The sequence below is a fragment of the Pararge aegeria genome, chromosome 23 (assembly GCF_905163445.1).
Source record: "Pararge aegeria chromosome 23, ilParAegt1.1, whole genome shotgun sequence".
Lineage (NCBI taxonomy): Eukaryota > Metazoa > Arthropoda > Insecta > Lepidoptera > Nymphalidae > Pararge > Pararge aegeria.
In genome coordinates this window covers 191,499-215,424 of record NC_053202.1, presented here as the reverse complement: position 1 = coordinate 215,424, position 23,926 = coordinate 191,499, and the positions used below count along the sequence as shown (strand labels likewise).

General features: G+C 43.3%; 3 protein-coding genes across 4 annotated transcripts; 2 read left to right on the top strand and 1 right to left on the bottom strand.

Moving 5' to 3' along the window:
• Positions 1 to 721: 721 nt before the first annotated feature.
• Positions 722 to 7,709, top strand: LOC120634300. Of its 2 annotated transcripts, XM_039904794.1 has the most exons (4): positions 722 to 906; positions 1,673 to 1,924; positions 3,550 to 3,720; positions 4,960 to 7,709. In XM_039904794.1, the coding sequence occupies exons 1-4, from the start codon at positions 856 to 858 to the stop codon at positions 5,047 to 5,049; spliced, it is 564 nt and encodes a 187-aa protein (XP_039760728.1). In that variant the 5' UTR covers positions 722 to 855; the 3' UTR covers positions 5,050 to 7,709. The 2 variants fall into 2 exon arrangements, with proteins under 2 accessions (XP_039760728.1, XP_039760727.1); XM_039904793.1 differs by lacking the exon at positions 4,960 to 7,709 and having other exon boundaries at positions 3,550 to 3,965.
• A 1,216-nt stretch (positions 7,710 to 8,925) lies between these two features.
• LOC120634060 lies at positions 8,926 to 14,023 on the bottom strand. Its single transcript, XM_039904455.1, has 4 exons — positions 13,778 to 14,023; positions 11,321 to 11,470; positions 10,681 to 10,829; positions 8,926 to 8,998 (listed from the first exon to the last, which is right to left on the bottom strand). Exons 1-4 carry the CDS (start codon positions 13,898 to 13,900, stop codon positions 8,926 to 8,928), a joined length of 495 nt encoding a protein of 164 aa, XP_039760389.1. The 5' UTR covers positions 13,901 to 14,023.
• Positions 14,024 to 19,620: 5,597 nt separating this feature from the next.
• LOC120634059 (neurofilament medium polypeptide-like) lies at positions 19,621 to 21,537 on the top strand. Its single transcript, XM_039904454.1, has 2 exons — positions 19,621 to 21,188; positions 21,324 to 21,537. The coding sequence occupies exons 1-2, from the start codon at positions 19,621 to 19,623 to the stop codon at positions 21,535 to 21,537; spliced, it is 1,782 nt and encodes a 593-aa protein (XP_039760388.1).
• The last annotated feature ends 2,389 nt before the right edge of the window (positions 21,538 to 23,926 follow it).

The following is a 23,926-nucleotide window of genomic DNA, read 5'->3' as shown; positions in this document are numbered from 1 at the left end:
CAACACTGCTCTAAAGCAGGTTGGTGGGCTTTAATGATGTCTTTTATAAAATGAATACTTTAATATAAGAAACTAGGTATTTAGCTTCAATAATACTGTTAATTAATGAAAGATCTAAGTGCCATCCTGAACATTGTGGGTATTGAAGTGAATATCTGAATACCCCTTCCTTCCATTCTCTATATTTTTTTAGCACATGCATAAAATGTAATAGACTAGTGTATTTACAGTTTAATGTTGTTACGTTTAATGTATCTATATAAGAATTTAACATACGGACTAAACACAAGAATTAATCGACGTTGAACACTTATAGGACGAGGGATCTCGGAAGGAAGAACATCATAAAGTGTATGTAGGAGTTTAGGGCAAGTAAAGAGTATATGAGAGGTTGGACCTTCATCCAGACCGCATTCACACATTGAGATCTCTTATTCTTAATTTCGCTAAATTTATTGGAGTGCAAGCGTGTCCGATCCGCTGACGAGTTATCGTTGAGGCAACCCATCGAACCATATTTCGGTGATAGAAAAACCAGGGTTGACGGGGGATTTCCGTACTTAGAACTCAATTGACAAGTAATCAGTGAGAGATACATGTTTTTTTTAAGCAAACCAAAGAAAATGAATTATACTTGAGGTGTGATTGCTCTATGGTGACATATATAACTATTAACTTACTAAAAATAGTTCTTTATGAGCTGTCAAATGTTTTATTTCACTATCTGGCACTGGTAACACTGGCAGTAACACCAAAACATACAAATAAAACACTAGTTTTTATTTCGCATTGCCCAAATTATTAGGTATCGATATTTACTTGTGAAAGTTAGTGAAAGTGAAAATCTGAGTAGTTATGCGGGAAGATAATATGTCTATTTCTAATGCAGAGGCCAGTGATGAATCGGTGAGCTCTAATATTCCTTTTTAACAGCTTTACTACTCACCCTAAGAATCAAAAGCTTTTTGTGACTAAGCTAATGCTGTATTGGAGCGTTAGCTCAAATTTGGAACCTATACTATACGTTCTAGTAAATAGCACCTTCGGAATTACGGAATGTTTATAGAGTTCTGTTTGTACATGTACACATCTAGGTCTTTTTCCACAAATTTTAGTTTTCTGATTTTGCTGACCGATCTACGGACAATAATAGATATTGTTGTGCTTCCTCTGTTGAGAGTATTTTAGCACAAATACTAATTGTTGAATACGCCATAACTTACCTTAAGATTTTAGAATCAAGTCAACAGGACAGCTCGGCTATGTAATCACAACTGCCTTTTGATGATCATATGATCCTGTATTTATTTATTTATTTAGGAAAACCAACCGCTGATACATCTTTTCTTGTCCAAGTTTTTACGTTGCGAGCTAAGTGAATGTTCAGTTTGTTACACGTTTTCACAAAGTTTACAAATAATTTCAAAATTAAATAAATATTTGCAAGTGATTACCAGGCATCCAAATGGGAGATTGGGGTAGATATTTTTTAATGTTTGCATTAAATCAGTTTGCACGATCATATCACCTTATATGCCAACCACCCTGATGCAGTGGTGAGTCCTGAGGTCTCGTAAGTGGGAGGTCCTTGGCTGTGCCTCTGCTTATAGACAGAGCTAGGCTAGGCTTACAATAACATTATGGATTCGTAGATTAGTCTTCCTCATTGCAGGATCTTGAGACAGATCCCGAGAAAATAAAGAGCAAGCTGGAAAAATGTGAGGAGGAGCTTTTTCGCCTGCGTAGCCCTGCAGCTCCAGGACTGGGTGTTACTGAAGTTCCAGTGGAACATTATCAGCTAGAGGACTTGTTGCAGCAGATTATGCCTGCTCTTAGTGAAAACTATGACACTACCTTCCTCGAAGACTACTTGAGAGTTCTACAGAATGAAGAGGAAGCTGTTATCAAGAGTGTCACACATAACGTAAAGTTTTTCATATCTTTCTTGTTCATAATGGCAGGGCTATGAAGCTGGCTTTGTTGAACTGCTTTGTAAAATACTTTTGTACTTTATTATTAAATTGCTGAATGGACACTTAGGCGGTAGGTATTTAATTTAGATAAATTTTGCTCAATTTTTTTTTTAAAGAACTACATTTCATTTGTTTTCACTGGGTAATATTTTTAACCAACTTCCTCTTTTTTAAGGAGGTTATCAATTGTGATCTTTGTTTTTCTGCTGTTTACATGTTCAGGCATAACATTTAAATTGTATTTTAATTGATTTTGGGTCTATAGAATGAGCATGAAGACAATTTTGATACTTTCACTAAGTCAAAGTCATTTATTTCATATATTTTCTGCAGATGTCACTATGTTGATGAATATAATTTAGTATACAGGCGCCCATATGGTGAATAGCCTATATCAGTTCAATGTTGAAAGTCAAAGTCAAATATATCTTTATTCAAATAGGCACATAGATGGCACTTTTGATGCGTTATTATATACAAAATGTGTACATAGCAGTGAGTAGTGATGGCGATAACTACAATCGTAAACTTAAAACTAAAGCTACGAGGGTTCCAATCGCGCCCTGGTCTAAGAAGAAGCCCACAACAAACTTAGCCGGGTGTTCTTTTTGTTATCACCATCTCACATTGTCATTAGAAAATATTTAAGAAGTAACCTGGTTAAAGCAATTGTTTACACCCAAGCTTTTTTATCGTTTACGTAATCCTTTATACTATAATAGGACTTTTCTATAAGCTTTCGCTTAATACAAACTTTGAACTTCTTTAGTGACATCCCCAAGATATCAACCGGTAATTTATTGTAAAATTGTATACAATTTCCTTTAAATGAATTGCTTATTTTGTGTAGTCTAGTGTACTGCACTGCAAGTTTATTTTTGCTTCTAACGTTCAAATTATTGCAGTCACATTTTCTTTTAAATTTTGATATATTTTTGTGAACATACATTAAATTTTCAAATATGTATTGGCTATAGAGTGTCATTATTTTAACATCTTTAAATTTATCTTTCAATGACTCTCTCGGACCCATTTTATAGATCGCACGAACAGCCTTCTTCTGCAGCACGAAAATAGTGCCAATATCAGCAGCATTACCCCATAGTAAAATTCCATATGACATAATGCTGTGAAAGTAACTAAAATAGACTAGCCTAGCAGTTTCTATGTCTGTCAGGTGGCGTATCTTCTTTACTGCATAGGCAGCAGAACTAAGCCTGTTCGATAAATTATTTACATGAGGGCCCCATTGAAGTTTAGCATCTAACGTTATTCCTAGAAATACTGTTGTATCCACCGGGTTCAATTCCTCATTATTAAGTAGTATAGTGGTTTTTACATGTTAATGTTTTTACATGTTACTAATGGTATTCACGTGACCATTATAACCACTCCGGGCAGACGGAAAGATGTTGGTGATCGCTGTCCATTTTTAGTCGTGTTTGTTACCGCGCTGCCATGAAATTAGCACATACCTATTATGAACCTGACATACTGGCATAGGAATACAGTATGCAAGTGTACAGGTAATTGCGAGTTGAAGTAACATGATAGAAGTCAAGGCGCTCGGCCGCAGGTGCTGGCCGCCGTCGAGGACGCGCTGCGGCAGCAGGCGGGCCGGCGCGACGACCCGCTGGGCGGGCAGCGCGTGGTGCTGTGCGCCTTCCTGTGCGCCGCCGCGCTGGCCGCCGGGCCGCGCGCGCGCCCCGCGCTGCGACAGCTGCTGGCGCGGGCCACCGAGGACGAGGTCGGCTCCATTCAATTCCTCGATATTCAAATTAGCATTAGTTGGCATTGTTGCAAATTGGCGACCGAAATCACTCTAGGCTTTAGCTCGAGAGCCGTTTTGGAGGTCCGAACAGAATTTATTCCATTGTCGCTACAGACTTCCGCGCCGATTCCTCTTCCGGACGAGAGGCGGATCACTGCCGTTCAGTCGTCCAATATGTGAGCATGAACGCCGACTTGAGTAGTGTCCGAGAGTGCCGGCGTGTGCGCAGCGCGTGGTGCTGGCGCGCGGCTGGTGGCGCGCGCTGCCGGCCGGCGCGCTGGTGGCGCTGTCGGACGCCGTGCGCGCGCCGCGCCCCCCGCGCCCCCCGCCGGCCGGCGCGTCGCTGGCCGAGCTGCTGCTGCGCGCGGCGCTGGCCCGCCTGCCGCCGCGCGCGCCGCCCGCCTGGCGCCTGGGCGCGCCGCGGCTGCCCGACCTGGAGGCCGTGCTGCGCGCGTGGGAGCGCCCGAGCGGCGCCGCCGCGCACGACGCCGAGCGCGTCATGCTGCTCGGCCGCGTGCTGGCCGTGGCGCCCGCGCCGCTGCGCGCCGCGCCGCTGCGCCGCCTGGCCGCCGCCCGGCCCGCGCCGCGCGACGACAAGCCGGCCGCCGCGCGCGCCGACCGCGAGGCGAGTGCGACTCGTGCGCCGCCCGGGGCGTCACCGGTCCAGTGAAGAGTGTTTTTTTCATTTGTATCGATGGCTCCGAGTAACTGAATATTCTTTTTACGACCTCTTCCAATATCTCAATTTTCTCAAATTGGGCTCCCTCTATCTGATCCAATAAATTACATCACAAAATAGTGTCACTCTAACAACTTCAGGTAACTCTCTCATTAAACGGTGACTCGTTTGAATATCACGGATATATTTAAAAAAAAACGAATGAGCATCCAATAACATGGTATTCTCACCGACTTGGCGAAGAAGTAAAGAAAGCAATAATTTTAAATGAAACCGACGAGTCGATACGGTACCATAGTTCAATATAATATGAAATTTTTAATACCTTTCCTGCAGTAGACATTTTCTGTTTTTTATGAAAACATCTTAAACTTAAACAAAGTGTTTAAGTTCATGTGTTGTGTGTATGTGTTAAGTTTAATAAGCCTTTCGGTGCGTTTTGGGGAACGACAGAAAGCTCACACTCTGCCTTTCTAGGTAGTTTCCCAGGTGTCGAATATAGTGGGCGTTGCAAATAACTACACGTGTGTGTGCAGGTGGGCGTGTGCAAGCTGCAGATCCTGTTCGGAACAGAGGACAAGGTCAAGAGCGCCACCAAGCGGCGCAGGACGCGCCGAGAACACTGAACCCACACTGTAGCCTGTTCCACTCGCACCACGCTGCAGTGGTCAGGAATCCTTACTTGCTTACCGATTATAAGTTTGTCCGCGCTTGGCTGACTAAGCAACCCTTCAAATTGATTTTAGAGAGTAACATAGGACACTTTTTATTAGTGATGTACCATTTGGCCGTTTAAACCGGCCATAAAATTTAACCAGGTTAATTAGTTTAGCAGCCAACTTAAACTAACTGGTTAAATTAATTAACTAGTTAACCGGTTAAATTAGTTAACTAGTTAACCGGTTAACTGATTAACCGGTTAATCGGTTAAAATAAAAAATCCAATTTTCTCACTAATATATTGAAATTGACTCAAGAAATTCTTTTTCTTCAAAATGGTGTTCTTGGTTCAAGATTCATACTCTTGAGTCAAGTTAATTTTTTTTCAGTGTATAAAAATCAGTGGATATAAATCACATTTAATAATATAAATAAATTTCTTGCAGAATCCTAAATTTGAATTAATCACCGCTTCATGTGTGAAAATGATTGCAGTAGACATGACGTTACCTCTGTGTTTTGTGGAGGGTGAAGGTTTTTTACAGTTTATGAAAACTGTTTGCCCAGAGTATACAACACCAAGTAGAACAGTGATTCTGAATCGTTTAAATCATGATTTTGTTAAGAAAGAAATCGTCTCTGTTCTCAAAAATTTCCCGTTCGTGTCAATAACAACTGACGCTTGGTTATCATTGTCAACGAAGTCATACATGACAATAAATGTCCATGCAATTGATGAGTTGTATAACTTGCGTTCTTTCACTTTGGATACTATAGAAATGCCCGAGAGCCATACAGCGATTAATATACATAATCGTCTGTCTCAGTCATTAAAAGAATGGGGCATTTTCGATAAAGTTGGAGTTGTCCATGATAATGCTGCTAACATGGTTGCAGCAATGCGACTTGATTCGTCAGAGTATCCTTAGTTGGCAGAAAGTGTTCGATGCTTTTCTCACACCTTACAATGTGCTATCGCTGTAGCTTTAAAAGAGCAAAATATAGCTGACTATTTACATAAAGTCAGTGCCATTGTAGGACACTTTAAGCACTCAAATATTGCCACTGATGCTTTGACAACTGCTCAAAAAGTAATTTTAACACAATTGTATAAAAACTACACAGACAGATGTTAATTTTTTTTTAATCAGCTTCACTTACATAAGCAGTAATATTTTCTTCAATTTTAATTTATACTTAAATTTTCTATTTTAGACACAAAGATTTAAAAGAACGGTCAGTTGAATATCACTCTGAAATAAAAAAAAAAAAGAGTCCTAGATTTAATACAGCAGGATGGGGCAGTTACGGGTCAATCTCGCTCTAATGACAATCAAAGAGAAAGGGATTTGGACTTTCTTTTTAACCCCACTTCATTGTCTCAAAACTTCGAGAGGAGTATCAGTTTTGAAGATGACAGCAATGACAAATTTAAGATTGAAATAGCCCAGTACGAAGCTGAAGCTGTTATCCCAAAAGCTATTAATCCTCTTGTTTGGTGGGGTTCAAAAAAACATAAATTTCCTTTCTTGGCAAAATTAGCTAATACTTTTGCATTCCTGCAACAAGTACTCCTTCTGAGCGGGTGTTTTCGACAGCAGGAAACGTGATTTCACCAAAAAGAAGTTGCTTATCTTCGCAATCAGCAAACTTATTGATATTTCTGTATCAAAATCGCGAAATTTCTTGTAAATATAATTAAAACAGTTTATAATTATATGAGTCGAATCATTTTGAATAGTAACAAATCATTTGTTTTTGATGTTTAAAAATGGTCTCTAATAAATTATTTATTTACTATTAACAAATGTTTTGCAAATTAATCATTCTGGGTAACAATTTTCAATAAATTAGTGAGAAAATTTGATTTTTTTTTACCGATTAACAGTTTAATCAGTTAACTGATTTAACCGGTTAACTAGTTAATTGATTTAACTGGTTAGTTTAAGTTAATTAGTTGGCTGCTGAACTAATTAACCTGGTTAAATTTTATGGCCGGTTTAAACGGCCAAATTGTACAGCACTACTTTTTATCACCGGAATAAAATCGGTTGCCACGGGATTCGTAAGAAATGCGGACGAAGAATGTGGGTATGGGGACATCATAGCCCAAATAATTCTTACGGCATACTTACGCTCCTGCGATCACCTGCCCGTCATTTAACTTTTGGGAAGACAACCTTACCGATACCAAATACCGGACAACCATTTACCAAGGAAAAGGATAAATAAGGAACACGAAGGATTTATTTATTACAATTTACGCATAACGATAGAAGAAATGAAACTGCAGCGGTAATAACAAAATACTTTATTAACGTACCCACCTTAGCTCACTCGCCCCGCTGTGATATCATCCGCCGTTTCAGTACCCGGCGGCCGCGCCGGCCGCCGGGTACTGAAACGGCGCGCGGCGTGGGTTCTACTTATGGCCTCGCACCGAACGTAACGGTGCATCCACTTCGTGTCAGTGAGATACGACGACGGGCAGGGCTCCATATTGGTTAGGAATTCCTGTTTTCGGATTGGTTAGTTTTTTAAGTAGATCATTCTATTACTTGTAGTATTAGGACAATTTTGTATAAATTAGGCTGTTTGACGATGAAATATACTCAGTTACCAACCATCGTGAGTTTCACTTAACCTGCAACCATCTCAAGGAACTAAAGCACGCTACATGGGCAACACCTAGTACAAATATAAGCAAGTGTTGCACGAGGTATGGACACTAAACTTTAAGTAGTGGGCAGGTTTGAAGCCTCGTGCGAACGCGCCCTGATTGTCTCTGACCTTGAAATCTTAAACACAAAGAATTTATCTTGTGACGTAAATTTTGATAATCTTTTGTATGAGCCATCCATTCCTACGGCTTTGCCTACGAGTAATACGACGATTTCAATTTAATAAGGGCTCAGGTTAGTGCTCTTCCATCCGAGACGCACACAACCTTGTCATTATATACTGACCTCGCATTAATGAGATAAACATGTTGCGCATAGCACGAGAAAGAAGAAAGAATACGAACCGACCGTCGTCATAAGAAATAATGAATATTTAATGTATAAATAATAAATATTATCAAAAAAGTAGCATTTAAGATCTATAGATATCACTTTGTTATCACATTGCTTATTGATTTCTATTTATAACTCTATATTTTCAGAAATATAACAGTAATTTTACGCTTATAAGTAATACAATTTTTGCATAAAACCACAACTTGCCATAACATATCAGAGGTAATCGCATACATAGACAAGTAAAAAGATACAAAAGACAATACTTATTTCCAAGACACTCCTGTAAGTTAAAATGTTTAAAGTGGCATTAATCTTATAAGGAGACGGAAAACTTGATTATTTTAAAATAAATTCAATTGAAAGACACACAGACACTCGAAACTAAGATAAGCATGTTGCAAGTATCCCTTTTGATGTGTTTTTTTAATCTTATATTATTATGATTAATATTTTTGAATGTATTTAGATTTCTCGATAAATATCCAGTGAACAGTGGTAAATTTAAAATTTTGGAGGTGGGCGCCATCACTGTTACGCAGGTTCATACTTTTACAGTGATCATCGATTCATCCATTAACGGTTAAGTTATGTTATCGTTCAGAAATAAATAAATTATTTATAAAAAGTATGTGCCAAAAGCATTTTTCTAAACGGGGAAATTTTGTCAATGGAAATTCTGAAATGTGTATCAGTATATTGCGTACAATCGACGTGATGAACTTTCGTCCGCGATCCTTGCGGCTTTCGCTCGGGTTCGAACTCGGCCGGCGCTAGTGTCGCAGCGGGCAGCCGCGTCACCGCCACGCCGCCGTCACGTCGCCGTCACGCCGGCAGCAGCGGCAGCGTGAGCGCGGCGCCCAGCAGCGGCCGCTCGTACGCGCCGCGGCACCGCCAGCTGGAACCGCGCGCCCGCACACGTTTACATGCGCAAGCACCATGGCCAGCGTAACGAATGCAGCGCGGCACCGGCCGCGATCGGCTGCGGTCAAGCAGTGTCACGCGTGCGCTTAACTGACATTGGACTCGATATTAAATTTTAATAAAATTGAGTCCTAAAATACATATCGTAGATTTACTAAAAAATAAAATAGTTACAATTATGTACGGAGCGAAGTCTTGGAAATGAATAATGATACTCGATCTGCTAGAATGGTGTACCTAGTTGTTTAGCAATAACCCGAGTACTAGGATAGCATACAGTAGCGGCGCCCTCACCCCGCGCGCGCCGGGCCGCAGCGCGCAGGCGCAGGCGTCCAGCGCCGCCAGGCCGCGCCGCGCGCCCCACGCCGCGCGCGCGCCACCTGCGGCGCCCGGCGGATACCGATTAACTAAATGCTGACGAAAGGATTATTTACTACGACAATAAACAATTATTTTATGAACACTTAGTTTAATTGTGTATACTCAGTAATGGATGATATTTAGGTTGGTAACCGTATTCGTGTTTTAATTCCCTTATGACGTACCACATTACGGTGTTTTAATTTTGGTAATACTGTTCCAGAGTCTTTTATTGGATTTAAAGCATGGAAGGATGTAAAGACAAATATTTTATTATAATATCTTGAAAAGTCTATCCAGCGTTTGAAATGTAAGTGCACAGAATTAGGTTTGTTACGACATCTCTTTACAAATCTTTGAATTTCTCGGATATTCTCTACTATAATATGTGGCATGTTTACTAAAGACTGAAAAACATTCATGTTCCTTCCTCACTCAAAACATTTGAACTGAACGAATGGAACCCACAGCCTTGGACTGAGAAAGCAGGGTCTCTGCCCACTGCACTACTCGGCCGTCTATAGAGACTGTTTTAGAGCATAAGCCCATTACGCTAAACCACTGTGGGTTAGTGGGCTTGAATTGCTGTTATCACAAGATAGTTACTGTCTATTTCCTAAGTCCAGGATTTGAATCCCGGACGTCGTGATCTGTAGTTGAACATACTAACCACTAGACCAACGAGACAATTTAAATTATTTATAACAAAACGAACGGCCATTCTATATTTTCATATGTAATTTAATGATGATTTGTAAATGGCAAACTATATTTTATAAAATAAATTCAATGTCATTCATATTTCCAAAGTAAACCTCGAGTATATTACGCATGAAGGATAATATTTTCCTGCTTGTACTGTGCTCACACCAAATGTCAATTCGGATAATATTCTTTTCATTCAAATCTGTCCTTCTAAGAAAGGGGGGACAGGCCGGAAATAATTAGTTTGAACTGTCCTCCTTGTCGGGACCAGCATGGCTAGCACGGGCAGGAGACATTTATTCCCGGGGAAAAAACAAGTTTGTCTTCTACCATGGTTTTGTCAACACTACGAGCATTGGCGAATATGTGGAAATATTATCCAAATAATATACCAGTAAAAATAAACGGGGGATCACTTCTCCCATTTCTTGTTGGCGTGCTTTGCCAGCGGGATTCGTGAATTGTATCCCTTGTCCGGTGTCCGGGGCAAACAGTTTTGCCTCCTGCCCGCGCTAGCCGCGTGGGACGGATGGCCGCGTGGGACGGATGGCCGCGTGGGACGGATGGGACGCATGCAAACAAGCGACTCACTCAGGATGGACGGATAGCGCGTGCAGCCAGCCCCTGTCGTGCGCGCCCCAGTACTCCGACACGCTCACGGTGCCCACCACCTGCCACACACCAACTCTCAATTCATAATTTGCACTGGTACACGTCGTCGAAATCCGTTGTATTTTTCTAAGTTAACTCCTCACAGATATAGATCGACGAGGATGATAGTTGTTAAGGAAAAATTATACGCAGACAGCTGCTCGTCCATAATAGTACCCGCGTAATTGCGTGATTATAGTTACTTTTAGAGATAATATAGTGTTAGGCCGCAGAGACTGGCATGCTTACGCATTATACGCATTATACGATATCGTATAAGTGTCTGAAAAAACTTACAATTTATAAATGGTAATCGGTAAGTAGGTTCATTGGTCTCCACGTTTCACGGAGCGACGCACATCTGGGGTCTGAATACCATCACTTAAAGCAGTGTAATGTTAAAATGAAAGTTTATTAGCCACACGTTGGCAACCTTACTAATATTGTTTTTTTATTTTTTATACCGAACAACTTGTTATTGGCATGTAGCTAGTTGAAAAGACGGAGCGGATTAAGAATGCGACGTGGGCAACAGCTAGTCTTAAAAATAAAGATTATAGTTCAGCTCGGAGTACCGCACCTGCGCGTAGCCGCGCTGCCCGGCCTCGTCCTCCGCCACGCGCACGCGCAGCGCGCCGCCGCGCCCCGCCCCCCGCCCCGCCCCGCCCCGCGCCCCGCGCCCCGCCCCGCGCACCTCCGCCACCAGCCCGAAGCACTCGCCGCGCACGCTCTGCGGCACGACTGCATATCGTCATCATCATCGATAGCCAATAACGCTGCAGGACTAAAGGCCTCTAGTCCAAGGAATCATTAAATTGGTAAAAAGCAAATCATCATGAGAATAAAAGAAAAGATAGGAGATTGAAACTTTCTACAAATGAGCACGGCATGCTAAATTGAAATAATCAACATATATTCCCTCAGTCTCCTCGGACGACCCCCGCGTGGAGAGGAGAGTGACAGTTATTAAATTATTTAATTTAAAAAAAAATGCGTGTGTCAAACCTGTACATACGTTACATTAAATAATAAGATTTATTTTAAATAGTGTATTATAAATGTAACATTATGTATTGTGCTGAATAAATTTAAATTACAACAGTATTCTGATCTGCCGTCACACACAGCATTATATATATTGTTCCTATATTATTTTAAGGAAACCTTTTTTTTAATTCTCTATTTACAAGCCAAATAGCAGGCAGGGCCTGATGTCTAGTGATCAAATTTCCACCACAGCACCACTGGTGCCACCGATCTGTCACAAATTTTTGCACCTTGAATTAAACCATAAATCTCTAGTATTTTAAGAACACAGTATATAGAAGAGAGACAGTTTGAGAATGATGGTATTCGTACTCATCAGAACACTGTTACAAAGCTAACGCCACGCTTTTTTTTCGGATTTGTGTAGCTGATTAACCCTAATGATTTTAACAGCCTCATGTGAGGTCGAACGGACGGTGATTAATCTACACGCTTCCGAGAACGTCCGGATGAAGTCGGGGACCTCGTCTTCGCCGGCGAAGACGCTGTGAAGAGGTTGATCGTGTGTTCTGATAGGGAGCATTGTCGGTAGGAATCTGATCGTCAGGGTCGCGAAGGATATGGTTAGGCCTCCTCTTGTTGAGAGTGGCGCTGGGTTGGGTGAAGGTTGGGTGAGTAAAGCCGCAACTGAGAGAGGGCTGCCTAGCGATTGACATGTTCAACTGCAGAGGGGAAGGTCTTGGAGTCGACCGCCCGACCGGGCCAAAATAATATTATGTTTTTCTATCAAGAAATATTTAATGCTACTTCACAATTTGGATATTGGAATTCATTCACCCCCTCTCAAAGAGCATGTTGAGCTGTCAAAATTCAAAATTCGTTTATTTCAAGTAGGCCTAATATAAGCACTTTTGAAACGTCAAGTCTGTCTGTGTGTAGTGACTCTACCACCGGTTCGGAAGGCAGATTCTACCGAGAAGAAGCCGGCAAGAAACTCAGCAGTTGCTCTTTTCCAACATTAACAATTTACATTTTACATTTTACATTTCAAAATTCATTTTTCTATCTTGTGAGAGATGACAGCAGAGCCGGATGCTTCCAAGCAACCTTGTCATTAAGAAATTCATCAATTGTATAATAACCTCGCTGTAATAAATGTGTTTTAACACATTCTTTAAACTTATACAAGTCAGCCAACACCTCCAGTCATAGTCAACAAATCACGTTTTCAAAATTGACAGAGGTCAATAGAATATTTTTAATACAAAAGAAGTGTATTCAGACCATAAGCAACAAAGGTCCTATGCAATCATGCAAGCCGCTCTTTAAATCTCTCAAATTACTAACGCTGCCTGGTATCTACATTTTAGAATCAGCATGCTTCGTAAAAAGGTACAGAAGTGATTTTTTTGAAATATGCAGAAATATTGTACCTTTCAATACCAGTTACCGAAATAAAATATTCTACCTGCGATGTAACACAGCACTCGGTTCTAAAAGTTGTTATCATAATATGATTTTGATTTACAACAAATTGCCTATAGCTATTAAAGATTTGCCATTTTTGAAATTCAAGGCAAAATTACGTGACTGGTTGGTTGATAAATGCTATTACTCGGTAAAGGAGTTCTTGGATAATAAAATATAATTATTAGTTTAGTTATTTTTTACTTGACATTCCATGTTTATTGTTCCATACAGTAAAATTAATAAAATTTTATTTTTTTCAGCTGATTATTTTGATGTTTTATTAATTATTACATAAATGAATTTGTTTAAATTAAGATTTGCATGTCATATATTATGACTAAACATGTATACTTACAATGTTTTATGCAAATAAAAGGATTTGATTTGATTTGACAAATGCTCCATAATGCACACTTGTATGCCAGTCTCAGTACACTTATTAGAACCTAGCACTGTAGTATAAAAGAGGTCAGTGCAACCTCCTCTTTTCGATGTTGCTTCTCAGGAAACCAAGAGTTTCCGCAATACAGATCACATAGGATGGAGTGACAGATGGTCCTATATTAAATATTAATCAAACCTCTTGAAAAAAGAAGAACAGGAACGCGTCCCAAAAGTACGCAGAGAACCCTCGACGGACCAGTTCCGACCGTTGCTCCAGGTCCGCCGCACGGGCACTTCGGATTACCACTTCACACGACATTCGAGACGAAACGAAAAGATTATTTAAAGTAATACGGTTAACAAATACAATAACTATACAGAAATGTAAACAAAATGCCAAATTTAAAAGTTTTTTTTTAAACTGTCTTTGGCTTTTACGGCTTTTGGTTCTAGCCTTATTAATTTTTAGGGTATACTCGCATTGTGCTTATGTACCTAGAGTTGATTTTTTGAAATTTACGACAAAATCAATCTTAAAATGCAATCAAGGGCGGCTATTCATTGTTCCTACGACCTATGGGTTAAGGGCGAGCGTACAATTCGTCACCAAGCATGCTTGAAATTGAGGTCTTTAAGTAGCGGGTAAAAAATCAAATTCCAGAGGAATGGTTAAGTTAGGTTTTTTTTTTAAGCCACTGGAGAATGCGTTTACTCATCTCACTGGTCAGTTGGGTATGTCGGACGTAATACCCAATAAACCCCAGTGGCGTGTACGGCATCACAGCGCTAACGGTACACTCGGGGGTGTCATGGTGTGTTTATGCCTGTTAAGTGTGTAGAGGTCTATGTGTAGTGGCGCTTTTAGTTTTTGTGTATTATATAATAGATACCTGATGAAGATATATATGATAAAATTATAATGATTATGATGGATGGGTTTGCAGGCAGTTAGACAGGCTATGTGCCGTTAAACTTTTTAAGATTTCGAATTATGTAGTCTAAGTATTTGGAAAATGATTTGAGGGAATTATCCTTAGTTCCAGATTATAAGGATTTTTTCCGTGCATTAAGGCTTTAGTGCTCACGTCAACAACTTAAAAAGTGCATAAAAGTGAATAATTATTACCAGTTTACGTGACAAAACGTTATCCAAGCTTAAAACCTAAAATATGTGCAGAAAAATATAATAACAATGTGTAACGGTCAAGGACAGTTAACCATAATACAAAATCAAGTGAGCGATGAAATGAAGCAATAAAAGTTGTACCAATCTGATTAATACCGAACTTCGAAGTGAAATATAAACTGTGAATAATTAGCATTAGTAGGAAGACTAAAAATAATTACCATCATAACCTAAAAACAGTGATTCATCAGTTTTTAAAAATAAACATTGAAGTTAACTAAAATTTGGAATAATTGTAAACGTGTTGAGGGCAATATAAACTCTGAGTAATAATTCTTAAGTGAAATTAAAATTTTCAATTAACTCAATTCTACCATCGTGCCATCTATCGACTGGAAGCGAAACGCGTATCAACTCCATCATCACTGAATTATTGATTAGTCGTTCATAACGCCATCTACCGACTGTTATATGACAAAATCTGCAACTCACCACTAGAGGACACCCTAATTTCGAAACTATTGTGTATAATAGAAAAATAGAGGGCGTTGATAAATATTTTTATTAAATATGGATGAAATGATGAAAGTGCTTATAGAAATCCGCGAAGACATGAGGTGTCAAAAACTTAAGAATAAAGTTCAAGACAATCTACAAAAATTAACGAAAATATTTTCCAAAAATTTGAAAGTATAGATTTGAAAACCAAAGAATTAGAAGAAAAATTTATAAAACAGCAGATATGTTTAGATATTAAACTTTATTACATGTTTCTAATAACAATAATATTGTCGATCCTGTCGTATGGAAAGTTAATAATAGCGGTAATACTTATTATCTTTTCTAATGGATCAAGTCCTTTCAATATATTACCAGAATTGTCGTGGAATACGGACTAAACTCCACACGCTATATATGAGCATTCTTATGTACGATTATGACGTAATACTATTGACAGAAACTTGGTTGACTAGTGATATCTTTGACAATGAATTTGTTGATTCGCGATACCACGTATACCGTTGTGATAGGAACCGAGCTGCAACTGAACGGAGAGACGGCGGGGGTGTTCTGATTGCCGTGCATCGCTAGCTGGCTGCTACGCCACTCATGCTATCGATAACACAAACCAACTTAGTATAATATAATTATAATATATACTTAACTTATTTTAATTATCTTCAAGAAATATTACATAATATTGATTATTGTAACATTCATCTTGTCGGCGACTACAATGCCGCAATGGTGAATCCATGGAACCACATTAAAATAACATTAATTGTTTAACTGGCCAACATTTATGCCAATTTATGGCTGCTATGAATCTGACACAATTTAATAGCCTAGTAAATAATAGCGGCAAAATTTAAGTTCTTTTTATTTCTACTGAAAAAGATTGCGTTATTTCAAATGCACCAACTACTCTAGTTCCGCCTGATGGACATCACCCACCATTCTATGTGCTATTACCTTTTATCAAAAAAATATCATCTATTCCAATAAACACTCTAAAGTATTATTGTTTTAAAAATGCTGACTGTACAATAATTAACAAAGAAATATCTTGCTTGTAATTCCTGGTTAATTTTAGTATACCAACTTCTTTTTTTATTTTTCGTCACTACCTACCCGTACCTCCCCCCCCGCGCAGGGAGTGGGTAATTTGCGCGCCTGCTGCCTTCCTTGGATGTGGTAGCAGTTTCTCAGGCTCCCTCACCGGAATCGAACCCTGATTCCCCGTTACCCGCGACAAACAATGGTAGTCGCAGAAACTCATTCCGATTACGAGACCTCGTAAGAGTCCCGTATCGTTATTTTTCGTCACTACCTACCCCCCTACCTCCCCCCGTGCGGGGTACAATATTGATATGATATTAAAAAAATACCATTAATAAATAACATAATAAAAGACCACCACTTTTATAGAGACATAACGCCACATAATTATAAAAAGTATAGTGTGTGGATCTAATCAACCACCACTGGCACCAGACCCTCAATGCCCTTAAATTTTACCTCGTTAAAATATTTAAAGTGTACTCATTCCGATTGCGAGACCTCGTAAGAGTCCCGTATCGTTATTTTTCGTCACTACCTACCCGTACCTCCCCCCTGTGCGGAGTACAATATTGATATGATATTAAAATAATACCATTAATAAATAACATAATAAAAGACCACCACTTTTGTAGAGACATTGTAGAGACAAAAAAAAGCAATAGTATGCGGGGATTTTAATGTTGATATTTTACTTAGTAATGCAACTACGACTAGGTTGCTAAACTTATTTAAATGTTTTAATTTAAATTATGCTTTTAGTGAACCTACTAGAATCACAGCAACCTCAGCATCGTGTTTAGATAATTTTTTTATTTATTTATTTATTTATTTCCATTTAATATTTTTCTCAACTGTGATATCTTAGGTAAATCGATAATAACCAACTTAAGATCAGATCATTGTGGCCAACAAATTACTGTTTTGAATAATATAAACAAAGATAAACATATCGTCAGGTGTAGGCCGATAACTAAGAGCAAATTGACGCGATTCAAAGGTGAAATATCATCCAAAATTCCTGCCCTTGTCTTTAAGAACGGTCATCCTGACAGCGTTTATGGTACGCTCTTTAATATTATAGAAAATGAATTTAACAAAATATTCAATTTCAAACATATAGATTTCTAATGATAAATTAGTGACATCTGCATATCGTCTGCGAAAGGTGCAGAAGTCATTTGTGGGATTGAGTATACGCTTTTATAATATGATTCCTAAGGTAATTTTGGACCTACCAATCCATAAGTTTAAATAATGTGTTAAAACACATTTATTACAGCGAGGTTATTATACAATTGATGAGTTTCTTACAGCAGCATAACTAGTATTAAAATAGTAATGAGTTTTTATGAATGCATATATTCACATTAAATCTTGAATCTAAAGTCTAAAGGAATCAAAACTAGATTTAGGTTAGGTTAGGTTAGAACATGTATATGAGGGGTGCCCGGCCGCAGGCCGGGCACTTGGGTTCAGTTCAGTCAAAAATTATATATTATTTATATTTGAATGAGAATGAAAAATAGCAATTATTTTGAATAGTTTTCAGAAAGAGACAGACGGGTGTGGTAGGGTAAAATCTCCAATTTAAAGTTCCCTTATTGCGTATATGTTATATGTGTTTGCAAAGTACTTTACTATAATGGTAAGCGGTTCGTGTAACGACCTTGCGCGTCTATATTTACAAGTGTGTGGGCAGTTCGTGTATTGATTATTCGATACTTTTGAAATATTTATAATTCTCAAACTCAACTCTATGTCATTACCAGTAATTGTATTGGTACTTGTATAGGATAATTATAAAAAGTATAGTGTGTGCATCTAATCAACCACTGGCACCAGACCCTCAATGCCCTTAAATTTGACCTCGTTAAAATATTTAAAGTGTACTCATTACCACTCATTAAAAAAATACCATTAATAAATAACATAATAAAAGACCACCACTTTTATAGAGACATAACGCCACTGTGTGGCGCCGCCATCAGTCTCCTTAGACTCGGTACTTTGTCGTCGCCGTCGACTTCGCACCTTCGCCCCATATAGTAGTGGCGCGGCGCGACGGGCCTAATGTGTAAGAGAAAAAAAAAAAAAAAATTAAATTAATTGTTATTTTACAATATCTTCTAATATGAATAAGAGTACTTTGTATTGGTACGTTTTGTTTTTTGTTTTTTTTTTTTTTAAACGGAACTGAACCTAAGTGACCGGCCTGCGGCCGGGCACCCGTCTTATTCATGTTCTAACCTAACCTAACCTATCCAAACCTTTTAAAACTAGTTTGGATTCCTTTAGACCTCAGCCCACCGGCAACTACGACTAACTAAACACTGATCTAGCTATCTGGCTTTCATCAGTGCATCAACAGCAGCATAACTAGTATTAAAATAGTAATGAGTTTTTATTAATGCATATATTCACATTAAATCTTGAATCTAAAGTCTAAAGGTGTCAAAACTAGATTTAGGTTAGGTTAGGTTAGAACATGAATACGAGGGGTGCCCGGCCACAGGCCGGGCACTTGGGTTAGGTTAGGTCAGGTTAGGTTAGGTTAGGTTAGGTTAGGTTAGGTTAGGTTCCCGTGTGGGGTTGCTAGTCCCCCATCGGGCGCGTCCCCGGGTGGTGGATAGGGGAATGCCTCCCAGATATGGGGGGTACCGGGGAAACCCGGCGCGAACCAAAACTAGCACGAGGCGGGGTGGGGCGCTTCTGTGCGCTGCCACTGAGGGTGGGGCGCTTCTGTGCGCTGACACTGAGGGTGGGGCCTTACAGGCCGCGAGGAAGGACAACCTCAGTAAAAAATCACCGGTGTGGGTGGAAACGCCCTGCGCGGCGGGCTCTCCGGTCTTCATGGCCGGTGAGCGCTGGCTTCGGCCACCGTCGGGCAACCCGTAATCCGCACTGAGCGGAACCGGGGGTCCCGCGCACTGAGCGTGGGGCTGCGAGGAAGACAACCTCTATAAAAAATTACCCCAATCCTAAGGTTTGATGCCCGCCGATGGGATGCATGGTTGCTGGGAGTGCAGCCACTAGGGTGTCTGGGCAGGGTCCCCATTAGGCCTAAAAACAAAATGGATACACGACCGGAAAAAAAAAAATCTACCCGGGAGGGTCCCCGCAAGGGGGAATCCCTTGGTGCGTCACTTGTGGCGCATCGGCCCCATGTATACGGGGGGGCCACCAGTCGTAAGGAAGAGGAGGATAGAGGGTGTGGAAGTGTGGAGGGTGTGGAGAATAATATTAGAGGGCTAGAAGGCCCGCAAGGAAAGGAGGGAACGAGTTGTATAGCTCGCCCCTCGGATACTGGTATTAGGCTGAAAATTGTTCTGCCGAAACCAACGCAAGAGGGAATGGACGTTGAGTCCCTTGTGGATTCAGACTCGGAGGAAGCAGATAGAGAGTTGGAGGCTTTGGTTGGGCCTTGGAAAGGCATTGGAGCCGCCCAAAAGCGGCCCCGTGAGGTGGTGGATGAGGAAGAGGGGGAGCCCTCGGAGAAGGCTGTGGCAGTGGAGCCTGAGGTTGAAGCCAAATTGTGGTCGAAAACTGGGAGGGGGGCGGATGCAGAGAGGGGACGCCGTCTTCCTTCCACTCAGAGTAGGTCTCAGACAGCGGATGAGGAGCTTCGAGAACGTAGCCCCATCCTATCGCACACTGACTACGCCCTTTCAAGGGATGAATTGATTGACAGAGCCAGGAGCGCGGTTTCCTCGATAATGAGTGAAACCCAGAAATCAGGCAACCTCAAGGGCGGTGTCAGGGGGGAAATAAACCGGGCCACTAAGATTATCTACTCGGCCATGGATTCCCTCCAGGCAATGACGGCTGACGAGGAAGCTAGGAGGCTTCGGGCAGATAATAGGAGGATGCGACAGGAGATGGCTGTTTTACGTGCCGAGGTCAAGGCTCTCCGGACCTCTTTCTCCGCAAGGGAGAAATCCCCTGCTCCAATGCGTCAGCCTGACTTAGACGTGGATCCCCAGGCCTCCCCAGCTCTTGGGGAAATGCTCGAAACCCTTAAAAGGGATCTCTTTGTGTCTATTGGAGGGATGGTTAACGAGCGCCTCAAACAGCTGGAAAAGCGGCTGCCTCAGGAGCCCATATTGAGGCCCCCACTTTCTGCAGACAAGAAGCGAGGAAAAGTAGACCACCGCCCTACCGACGAGCCTTCCGCGGGCCCATCGCCAGCTCGCCCAGCGACGACGCAGCCAACGGGAAGACCCAAAAGACCTAAGGCAACCAAGCCTGCACCTGCACCACAGGCAGAGGGTAGCGCCCCCTTGCGTAAGGAAGCGTCACATGAGACCGAGGCCGCTAGGACAACGGCTCCGACTCCACCAGCCTGGTCAGAAGCTGTCGGGAGGAAGGCCAAGGCCAAGTCCAAGAAGTCCGCTGGGCGCAAAGCTACCGTCCCAGCCCACGCACCTGCTAAGTCTCCGCCGGCTACCCGGAAGGGTAAATTGACCTCGCCCAAGTCCTCGGCAGTCGTCATTACCCTGAGGCCAGAAGCCGTCGCAACACAAAGTTATGCGACGGTCATGAAGGCAGCCACTTCTGGCTTTGCCCTTTCGGAGGTCGGGGTAAATCACGTGCGGGTCCGCAAATCCGCCACCGGGGCTCGAATTATTGAGGTCCCAGGAGCTGGCAGTGCAAAGGCCGCGGATGAGCTGGCCGGGAAACTGCAAGGCCTCGTTGGCGAGTGGGTGACGGTGTCCCGGCCCATGAAAACTGCCGAACTTCGGCTGGTCGGGCTCGACGAGTCTGTCACTCCCGAAGAGGTCCAGCGAGTGGCGGCAGAGAAGGGAAACGTCCCACCGGAGCAGGTTAGGGTTGGCGCGATTCGAATGGGACCAAGTGGGACTGGATCATCCCTTGTCCGATGCCCGGTGCCCGCAGCAAAGCTGCTCATTGCGGCAGGACGGTTAGTCGTTGGGTGGTCTGCGGCCCGTATTACCCTCGTGGAACCTATCCCGATGCGCTGCTTTAAGTGCATGGGGGTGGGTCACACAAGGGCTCTCTGCCCGTCACCTGCCGACCGAAGCACTTTGTGCTTCAGATGTGGTAAGGATGGGCACAAGGCGGCCTCGTGCTCAGCTGACCCGAAGTGTGCAGTCTGCACGCAGTTGGGTAGGAAAGCTGGGCATGTCATGGGGGGGCTGAAGTGCTCTCCACCCCCTACAAAGGGTAAAGAGGCCCCTTTGACCCGGGCCCCTGACACAGGCAATGGGCAACAGGAGACTGAACCGGAGGACATCGAAATGGACGCTTAATGTCAGTACGTCATAACGACTTCCTCCTGGCAAATCTTAACCACTCTGCCCGCGCGCAGGATCTCCTGATGCAGCACATGGCAGAGTGGCAGATTAAAGTGGTGACAGCCACTGAGCCCTACTTTATCCCCCCCCAACCAAACTGGGCTGGGGATACTGAGGGCTCGGTGGCCATTGTGGTGCCGGGACACGGGGTTCCACTGGTTCCAATACGCAACGGACCAGGGTTCGTTGCAGTCGGATGGGGGGAGGTGATACTTATTGGAGTATACTTCTCCCCAAATAGACCTCTGTCCGACTTTGAGTCATATCTCAGAATGTTGGAGCCAGTGGTGAGAGGTGCGGCCCCAGCCCAGGTTATCTTGATGGGAGATCTCAACGCAAAGTCCGCCGCGTGGGGATCGCCCATCACAGACCTGAGGGGGGTTGAGCTACAGAGCTGGGCTGCCATGGTTGGCCTGGTCCTACTCAACCGAGGACGCGTCAACACCTGTGTGCGACAGCAGGGGGGGTCAATAGTGGATATTTCATTCGCTACCCCTGCCATCGCCTCACGCACCCGGGACTGGCGTGTCCTTGAGGAAGTAGAGACTCTGTCTGACCACCGATATATTCGGTGGAGAGTCTCCGCGTCACTCCCGGCCTCTCAAGGGCAGACCGGGGGAGGGAGAGGAGTGTTTCCCAGATGGACCTTAGCCCACCTCGACCGCGAAATGGCGGAGGAGGGGGCCATAATCGAGGCCTGGAACACCGCTCCCCCGGGATCGACGGGCATTGAAGACAGGGCGATGCACTTTCGCATCGCCCTATCTAGGATATGTGACGCGGCAATGCCCAGGACTAGGCGCCTTCCCGCCCGGAGGGCAGTATACTGGTGGTCACCGGAAATTGCGGCTCTCCGGGCCGCCAGCAATCGGGCGCGCCGGGCCTACACCCGCTGCCGCCGCAGGAGACCGCTGTCTGGGCCAGAAGTAACTCGCCTCTATAGGAAGCTTCAGAGGGCAAAACTGGCCTTCCAAGTAGCCATTGCCAATGCCAAAGATGCCGCCAACGAGGAGTTCTTGGCAACCTTGGATAGGGATCCATGGGGCCGGCCATACCGCATCGTAAGAGGTAAGATGCGGAGTGCCCCCCCCATGGATTTCATGGAGCCGGGCCTTCTTAACCGGGTGGTGTCCGGGCTCTTTCCCCAGCCACCGGTGTTCTCACCCCCGATTATGGCACCTCCGTCCGGGGAACAAGAAGAGCCAGTGGAAGCCCCTCCAGTCACCGACGAAGAGATAAGGGAGGTTTGGGACCACTTGAGGCGGCAGAAAAAGGCACCTGGACCGGACGGAGTTCCCGGAAGGGCGCTGGCCTGTAAGCATCTTGGGGTTCGCCTCAGGCAGCTATTCGATGACTGCCTGGAAGCTGGGCGTTTTCCGCGCGTGTGGAAAGAAGGACGATTGGTGTTGCTGCGGAAGGAGGGTCGATCTCCTGACTCGCCTTCAGCATACAGACCAATCGTCCTGATCGATGAAGTGAGCAAGATGTTGGAGAGAGTTCTGGCCTCCCGCATAAACCAACATCTTGCTCAGCGAGGGCCTGACATCTCTGAGCACCAGTACGGGTTTAGGGTCGGCTTGTCGACCATAGACGCTATTGGTGCTCTGAGAAGTTTCTGCGCCGATGCGCAAAACAGGAGAGAGGGCGTATTGGCGGTGTCTCTAGATATCGCCAATGCCTTTGGCACGCTGCCTTTTGGCGTGATAGAGGAGACGCTGCGGTTTCACCGGGTGCCCATTTACCTGCGCCGAATGATAGGGCACTACTTGGAGGAAAGGGTAGTGCTCTATCAGGACAGAGATGGGAGCAGGCGAGAAAGGCAGATGGCATGTGGAATTCCGCAGGGATCAGTCCTCGGACCCCTGTTGTGGAATCTGGGGTTCGACTGGGCAATTCGCCCGGTTTTGTTGCCCCGGATGGCAATCATATGTTATGCGGACGACACCATGGTTGCCGTTCGGGGGAGCAACTATGAGGAGTTGGTCAGGAGGGCCACGGTGGCCACTGAGATGATGATCACCCGGATCGGTATGCTGGGTCTTAAAGTGGCCGGAGAACTGGAAGGTGCTGGAGAACGTGGAGACGTTGTCGGACCACAGATACTTGAGGTTCGACATCTCCGCAAGTTCGGTTCTCCCGAGCGGTCCAACCCCCTTGCGAGAGGACGGTCCTCGTTGGTCGCTGTCGCGCATTGACCGGGACTTTTTGGTCGAGGTTGCCCTCGTCGAGGCGTGGTTTTCCGCACCTCGAGAGGGCAACTTCATATCTGCGACGGGGCCATGCCGAGAGTACACTCTGTCCCCTCGAAGCGAGCGGTGTATTGGTGGTCTGAAGAGCTCACGTT